This window comes from Drosophila guanche, unplaced genomic scaffold (assembly GCF_900245975.1).
Source record: "Drosophila guanche unplaced genomic scaffold, DGUA_6, whole genome shotgun sequence".
In the NCBI taxonomy this organism is placed as follows: domain Eukaryota; kingdom Metazoa; phylum Arthropoda; class Insecta; order Diptera; family Drosophilidae; genus Drosophila; species Drosophila guanche.
Window position 1 is genome coordinate 4,349,131 of NW_022995751.1, and position 8,742 is coordinate 4,357,872.

Genomic DNA, 8,742 nt, shown 5'->3' on the forward strand with positions numbered 1-8,742 from the left:
TGCTGACCAAAAACCAATGGAAAAAACTATGGATAATCCATGCACCAGATTGCATGCCCGACTTCAAATGTTGTCTTGTGGTCTGCTCTTGCCATTTTTTTTGGCTACGAATTTGCATACGCGACAACGGCAATGGCGCCAAAAGTTTGGCCACAATTCTTTCCACTTGCCGTTCCCAGACCCACTGACGGGGGTCTCGAATTGTGCTAGCAGCAATGCAATCACTGGTACATGCATATAAATCAGCTTAATTGCTGTATTTAAATTCTAAATTTGGATTTTTAGCAGAGTGCGTGGACGTTCTTGTTGTGGATTTTGGTTCAAGTTGTAATTAATGCATGCATTTACTTGTTCTGTCAGCCATTGGGTGGTGTTTGACTTTGCTATCTATGTAAATTTGTGATTGTAGAAAATCTTGTTCATATCAATTGGAATTTTTAAGTCATTTTCAAACTTATCAGTGCTGCTTCAGATCATAATCGAACTCATGTAATTTTATAGCACTGAAGAGTAACGTAAAGATCTTACGTTTTCGATACATTTTGGTATATTTCTGAAGAATTGGCGGTATATTTGATTGATAAAACCGCGGTCACACTTGTAAATTGTAAACAAAGCGGAGCTATGTGAATTATTTTCATAAATTTATATAAATTGTTGTAATTTAAGCGCCATTATGTCCACAACTGAAGGTGTAACTTTGCCTGTGAGTGGAGAGGTAACCAAGTTTGTGAAAGATGCCCAAGACGCGGCTAATGTGAGAGACACTTCACTGGATGATATTGCCGATAGTACGCGGGACATCGAAAGCAAATTGAAGATAATTGAGGCATCCAAGGAGTCAGGCATTAAACACGAGAACACTGACAGTGTGGAAACTGTCCTATTTAATTGTAACGACAGAAACTCCGACAGTGTGGATACTGTGCTGTTTAATCCAGACTATATAAACACAGACAGCGTGGACACTGTAATATTTAATCCAAACAAATCGAAAGACGCCTCCAAGAAGAGCGACGCTGCAGCTGAAAAGGCGGACAAGGAAACGCCGGAGATGATGGATGTCGATGGCGCTTCATCGGACTCAACCACAAATGAGCGCATGAATGCAACCACAGAGAAGCGGAGGAAGAAAATGAAGAAATCGAAGGAGGGGACATCGAAGGCGCTGCCAGCTCAGAAGATGGACTGGCGACGGAATCTGCGTACGCACATTTCCAATATGTACATGAAGTCGGAGAGCCGTCTGCCGGGTGCATGTGTGCCCAGGTGTCTGCAGAATACGAGAGAATGCGAGGACAAACATCGCACTGCCATGCTGCCGGATGTGCCCAACTTTATGATGGCTGAGGATCTGAAGAAAACGCTGAGTGGCCACCACTACGACACGTTTCTGGACATGCTGGAGATGATGGCGCTGCAGTGTGTGTATCCGGGAGATGGTGTCCTCGACAGGCTCGTGGACATGGCCATGGTAAGGAGAATGCGCTACCCTGAACTGAGGGAAATAATGTCCCACGGATGTCCCTTTCCGTTTCCAGATTCTGTTGGCCAAAGAGATGAGTGTCAAGGAGCTGGCGGCCATCTATGCCAAGGTGATACGCACCTTCTTTCTACTAGTCGATGCCTTTCCGCCCTGCTGGACATGCTTGCGGCCATATTACTTGAATTTCCTACGCGTGCCCAATCCGGCAGTTCGTAGCGAGCGCTCCCCCAATGCGCCGCAAAAGGTAAAATTCTATTTGGATCTCTTGGAGGAGCTCTTGCCGCAATGCAGCGATAAGGATATCCGCGAGTACACAAAGTCCTACGAGGAGCACGTGTACAACTACACGGAGGAGGAAGAAATGGACATGTCACAGGACACCGCATTTCTGCAGCATGTGCAGGAGTACGACTGGGTGAGTGGCAAACTCTGTCTGGATGACTTCAAGGTTCTGTCGCCGGGCGCGCGCCTGTCACGGCTCTGCGATGTGCTGAACATGCTCTGCTGGGTGCTGGAAATGGAGTTCCTCTCCTGGCTGGACCACAACCGTCTGCGCCAGTCCGAAACGGAGATGTTCAACGAGGAGACAAAGCCCTTTGCCATCCATGTCTTTGGAATGTCGGCAACAGTGCGGCTCACGGATACAGTGCGCCAGGTTATGCGATTGTTCGGCTTGGCTGCGGGAAAGTCCATGTACCCTGATCGACTGCGCATTCTGCAGGTGAGTCTATAATTTATATGGGATCCTACATGTTCCTCTTTAATCTTGTTAATTGTTTTACCAGCGCCTCATCTCACTTCTTGTGGAAGTCAGCAACACGGCTGAGCTCAAGTATGTGGATAACGCTGTGACCTACCCGAATCTGGGACCGCAGACCCGCCTGTTAATTGCCGAGTTTTTCAAGATATTCAAGTCACAGAATCCCACGCACATCAGCACTTACGTCAAGAGCATTCCGCTGCTGGAGCAGCCGTATCTTCGCTTCGAGTTCACGGATCACTTTCTGCAGCTCTTTTACTTCCCCAGAAATGTGCCATTCGGGCCAAAGAAGGTTTGTGATGAGTTCAACGACAGGCAGTGGATGAAATATAAGCCAAGGAGCGAGATCGAAGACGAAGACGATGAGCAGTTGTCGCGGGAGGATTATCTGAGCATATTACTGAACGCCCTCAAGGACTACGACAAGTGGATGAATCTGGAGGGATTTTGGAAGTTTATGAAGGGCAAGGAACAGGTGCAGCCACTACAGACGAGAACCAGCAGCCCACTGGCCACTCCGGTGGGCATTGTAACTGGCGAAACTTTCAAGGTCTTCGAGCTGAACGAAATGGAAAAGGAAGTGCACACTTGGAAGAAGCGCCTCAACACGAAGGTGATTTTGGGCAGGCCCAAGGTTAATTTGCCAGTGGCCAAAATCAACTTGCCCGAGATGTGCGTTCGCTACAGCAACGATGTGCGTTACATACGCTACCTGCGCCGAGTGCTCGTTAAGGAAGTGCAGTCGGAAATCGATGTGGACGATTGGTTGTCCTATCTCAATGGATTCCTGTGCGACGATGAGCCACCATCACCACCGGGAACGCCGCGATCATCGCCAGTCGCGGAGTCCGATAAAGCCTAGAGAGGTGTGTTCCAAGTATGTTTTAAGCCAAACCAAAAGTGGAAATTGTGAAGTTATTAATTGTAAGTTAAGCTGAAAGGAAGCGCTGGGCGGTGATCAATAATGAAGTATATATATAAAAAATAATGCACTTAAGTTCATTTGCCATTTCATTTCATAGTTTTTCGATTCTGTATTTCTCCTTTGCAAATATATATATTTATATATATATTGTTGCTGTAACTAAATACACATTTACGCACACATTTACATATAAATACAGCTACTACGCATTTATAAATATACATATACACGTACTATGTGTGTGTGTGTATATGCAGGTGTATAGTTATACAATATTATCGCGTTTTGTTTTTTAAGCATTTTGCTTTGCTTTTTGTTTTGTTTTGCAGATCTCCTTCTCCCCTTCGTTTCGTTCGTCTTTGTTCATTTAATGTCTAAATTCTTTGCAGTTTTACATTTTACACACTCAACTAACCATAAGTTGGGCTCTTAAATGCTAATCTCACTACGTCACTTATTTATTTATAAAATATACTTCGTACGTACGCGTGGGAGATGAAGATGGTGGTGAGTGGTGTGAGGAAGGGAAGCAGGAAGGGGTGATCTCTGATCTCTGACATTTATTCGATGCACTCCACATACTACCATCAGCCTTCCATCGGGCTGCTGAGAGACGCAAGTGTGAGTGGCACGACCTTAAGCGTTATTTAGAATATTACTCTGCTAGGTTTTCAGTTGCGGTGTGTGTGGGGGGATGGGTTTAGTTATTCTCTTGCTGGTTTCGTTTCAATTCGTTAACACTACACATTTATCAACATTTATTTAGTATTTATTCAATATATTCTAGGGGGTTTTGTCTAGTGTAGCTCCTTCACCCGGTTTGCATTTGATTTCGTATACATTTTAGTTTTTGTTTTCGTTTTGTTGCGCTTTGAAATCTATAGGAACTTGCATGACGCAGGGATCGCAGGGCTTGACCCGTGCAGCAGTTTTTAAAATTATCGCGAACGATGCGAATACACAACAAGTGTCAGTCGGGGGGCTGTTGGGAGGAAGGAAGAGCTAAAAGCAAGGCTCGACGAACATCAAATAAAATAATAGTCGCCAAATTATATTTTTAGAAAATATTATTTTCGCTTTAAAAAATGTTTGTTGATTGATTTACAATTGATTTTTGGGTAAATTCTCTCCTTACCACCGCGGCGCTGTGCTGCTCGATTTATACATACAAAAAATTGGAGTTGGGCTTTGTACAGAACTTGCTTCGCTTCTCCTATCGCATAATCATATCATTATCATAGCATTAGCATTAGTTTGTGGTTTACTTCAGTAGCGTAACTAATATTTAGACGAAGGCTAGCGCGACTTGCTCTTCTTTTCCAAGTTTTGCCAATTATGTAAAATTATAACTATTACAACTAATCAATTAATATTAACAAAACGTTTCATTACAAACTATGGCTCTCTGCACTTCGACCACTTAAAAACTATAAGAATTGTTTTTTTTCGTTAGCGGTTTTATCCCTTTATCGGTTGTTCTCCTCTAAGATTATAAATTAAATAATTATGCTAGGAATTGAATAAAACAAATTGAATTTGTGTCAACCCAGACGACCGAAGTACACCCGCATAAATCGTTACCCAAGCGGTTGGTTTCTGCTGAATGAAAGTACATAAAAAAAAATAGATAAACCACTGGAAACTCTGACTAAGTCAGGTCTGTACAAGTTCCCTTCAATGTTAAATGCTAATTTAAACAATCTGAAAGTGGTTATTACAATTTTAAAAGTGTTTGCACTTTGTGAAGCTATTTTCCTGTCCTTTTCATTTAGTTTACGCTTTGCCTATTTCACATTTTATCAACTTAACGCAATGACTTTTCCCTTAATAGTGTTTTTAGTACTTTTAGTTTTCTTTCTAGCTCTGCTCCTAGCTACGCTTTACGATTAGGTTTTGTTTTATGTGAATAGGAAGTGGGGTTAAACTATTGCCTCGTTGGGGGTTTGGGTTGGGCTGGGGCTGGGGCTGGGGCTGCCGCTGCCGCTGCCACACAGCAGCACTTCTTCAAGGATCTGGGGTTGCTTTCTTCTGGTTCATTTTTAGTTACTGTTCTGTTTTCGTGTTTGGGGGATTTTTCAGGTTTTCAGGGGGAGCGCTGTGTGCTGCTGCTGTGGTGTTGGCGGTCTGCCGGTTAGCTACTTTTGAAGCGTTTTGCTATACATTCATCTTGGTAAGTTTCTTAGTCACACATTTAAACCTTAACAACAACAACAATGCTCGCTACAATTAAACAACTAACAACAACGTATGCGTACACACCAAACATGGCTCACTTCTTGCTCGATCGCTGCTCCTCCTTCTCCTGCTCGGCCTTGAGCATACACTCGAGGAGCAGCTGATCGACTCATCACTCGCGCTGCGTTGACGACGCCGCTGACGTCGGCACAGTGGTCACACCATTCGATGGTGACTCGACCTTAATCACTCCGAGCTGCTGCAGCTCTTCGCGCGTGTGCTGAATGCGGCCCACCACCACTCCATTCATGGTGACAAAGTTCCCATCCGCAGTGACAGCTCCCAGCTGCATGGCGCTGGACAAGTCACCCAACGAGGCCACATTGAAATGGTGGGGCGAACTGCCATTGCCATGGTGCAGGAGCTGTTGCTGCTGTTGCTGCTGTTGCTGGTGTTGCGCCACAGACGTGGTGGAGGGCAGAGTGGTAATGGTTATTCCTCGCTGATGATCGATGTGGTGGGCATGGGCATGGGGAGGCGTATGATGCGGATGCGGCGGCTGTTGGTGGTGCGGATGTTGTTGCTGTTGCTGCGGCAGATGATGGTGCTGCTGATGCTGCTGCTGCTGATGATGCCCCGCCAACGCCATCCGTCCTAGTCACCCCTCCTCCTCCTCCGTTTTGATCTTGACAGGAACGTAGACCTTGTCCATGACATGGATCTTTATGTGGTTGTTGAGCGTGCTGGACTGCCGGAATTGCTTTTTGCATATGACGCACTCGAACGGCTTTTCACCTGCAAATGAGGTATGGGATTAGTTTGGGAAGGGTTCCAGGGACAGCCATAGCTGGTTGGTCGCTCACCCGTGTGGATCTTGACATGATTCGCCAGAGTGCTCAGCTGACGGAAATGCTTGGGACAGTAGTTGCAGTTGTAGGGCTTTTCCCCCGTATGGATCTTCAGGTGGTTCGTCAGCGTGGACGATTGACGGAAGGTCTTATCACAAACGTTGCATTTGTAGGGCTTCTCGCCAGTGTGGATCTTGACATGATTGGTCAGTGTGCTCAGCTGCCGGAAGCGTCGATCGCAAACGGTGCAGTGGAAGGGCTTTTCCTGATCTCTCGCGCCACTGCCGCCGCCACCGCTACCGCCCGAGTTTCCATTACTGCCAGCGCTCTCGCCTTGGTGCTCACCATGGCCATTGGCCATATAGTGATCATTCGACATGGTCGGACTGTGCGTGGACAGATGCACCAGATGCGGTGGAGGCGCCGGCGGTTGCTGATCGGCCGCCGCTGCCTGAGCTGCTGCGGCCTGAGCAGCCGCCATGGCTGCAGCTTGAGCGGCACTATGCGCCTCCGCCGATATCCCAGTCAGATGCATTTGGAAGGGTAAGGCGGCAAGTTCCGCTGGTGCTGGTGGCGCTGAGGGTGGCCCAGAGGACTGCTGTTGCTGTTGTTGTTGCTGCTGAGCCTGTTGCTGTTGCGCCTGCTGCTGTTGGTGATGCTGCTGCGCCTGTTGCTGCTGCTGTTGCTGTTGGACCGCCGCTGACACATGACCGGGATGAGTGGCCTGTGTGACCGTATCATTGTTGTTGTTGTTGGCAATTGTCGTCTGCGGCTGAGAGGCCACAATAACAATGTCACAGTTGCTGCTCATCGCCGTGGCAGCGGCGTGGGCATGAGCATGGGGCAAACTCTTGATATGCATCATGGGCAGCTACCAGTGCACTGGATCGGGGGAGTGCGTGAAGGAGTTGGATTAGGCTCTGGATGGGGTGGGAGAAACGGGGGATGAGGTGTAGTTCTCTGACAGACGGAATCGGAATCGTAGGCGCGGACTGGGCTCGCACTTCTTGAACAGAAAGTTGGCGAACAAACTAAGATCGATTGATGCTCAAAAGCGCCACGACAGATTCATCTTGGTTGCTTCTGCTGGGTGGTGATTGGTGTTGGTTTGTTGGTGCTGGTTAGTGCCTGAAAATGAAGAGCGGAGAGGAGAGAGGGATTAGTAAGTTGTTGGGCTAGTGGCTCGGCGGCGGCTTCATCAGTCGATGTTGCCCACCGCTTTGGTATGCAAAAATATGTGAGGAATTCCCCCATACACAAATACACGACACGAAATACCTAACTGCGAAATTATAAATCTAAATTATTCAATGGCTGACACACTTCCCGAACCGAGAGCAGAGCCCTTCCCATTCCAGTCCATTATTCCACCATCCCACCATCCTATCCTCTAAAGAGTTCTATTCAGACTGCCTTTAAAATGTGTTTTTCTCTTTTCGTATAAATTATAAAACACGACGATTATGCATTTTTAAACAAAATAAATACGCGCGCGCGCCCAAATGCATGTAACTTTCAGAGCTCTGGTTTTTACGTCCCCATCGCTCGGACAGGTTCCCTACCGCCCCCTGCCCCTGCCATCACACCACCTTCCCCAACAAAAAACCTCTCTCGCAACACACACACACACACAGGCATGCACACACATGCAGCATACTCACGTACGATCTCTCAGGTATCTTTTTGGTTGAATTGACAGCGTGTTACTTTCTCGCCAATTACATGTGTTTCCCAAATAAATATAAATATATAATGGCCAATATCGTAATCCAATTAGAGAAAGTTTCGCATAGCGAGTGTCCTGGCAGTGGGCAGTGGGGGACTTCCTTGTGGGGCGGGACTATTTTTGGGCGGGCTTTTGTGGTGAAAAATTTTCCCTTTTTTCAAAAGCAGTTTTTCCACTAACACGTTGCCTTTGCCCCCTCGTTGCGGCCCATAAGCGACAACCACTTTCAGTCGCTCGCACAGCACACACGAACGCACATACCTTCACACACATGGACACACACACACTGGCATTGACTGTAAAAGCTCGTTTGAGGTTAGGAGGCAGACATCTCTATTTTGGAGCTCGTTGTTTAATGTTCATTGTTGTTCTAATGCCTAAAACACTCTGCTTTTGGCCAGACAATTGTGCCATGCAGTTGGCAGTCTTGGATTTTTCACACTGGTATATATAATTGTGGCGCCCACACATTGACCTACCTTTCCATTTTGTGCCTCTGCTGTTGTGTGGGGCCTTTCAGGTTTAGATTTCCCCCCGTTTTACATCATTTTCCGCATTCGAGTGTGTTGTGTTGGGTCTCGGCAGGGGAAGAGAGTGCACGCGTTCCGCTATCAGTTGCTTAAAGCTAGGCTTTCGAGCATTATTTGTTGCTGTGTGTTCATTTATAAAAAGGAGTAAAAATGTTAGAAAAATAGTACAAATATTTCTTTTCTTTTTTTACGCGTACAGTGTGACCGCGGATTTTTCGCTTAAATGAGCCGTCTGACCATCAGAAATATACCGCAATATACCAAAAGCTTAATGAAATAGACTAAGTTCTTT

At 46.4% G+C, this 8,742-nt stretch overlaps 2 protein-coding genes across 2 annotated transcripts; one reads left to right on the top strand and one right to left on the bottom strand.

Annotated features, from left to right (window-relative positions):
- The first annotated feature begins 611 nt into the window (after window positions 1–611).
- Window positions 612–3,234, top strand: LOC117586810. Its single transcript, XM_034277084.1, has 3 exons — window positions 612–1,474; window positions 1,542–2,207; window positions 2,272–3,234. The coding sequence occupies exons 1-3, from the start codon at window positions 677–679 to the stop codon at window positions 3,106–3,108; spliced, it is 2,301 nt and encodes a 766-aa protein (XP_034132975.1). The 5' UTR covers window positions 612–676; the 3' UTR covers window positions 3,109–3,234.
- Window positions 3,235–3,488: 254 nt separating this feature from the next.
- LOC117586814 (adult enhancer factor 1) lies at window positions 3,489–8,656 on the bottom strand. The gene is given in 3 exon segments (XM_034277087.1): window positions 3,489–6,141; window positions 6,210–7,322; window positions 8,400–8,656. Coding segments are annotated over 2 exon segments (1,473 nt in total). The 5' UTR covers window positions 7,060–7,322; window positions 8,400–8,656; the 3' UTR covers window positions 3,489–5,518.
- Window positions 8,657–8,742: the final 86 nt, after the last annotated feature.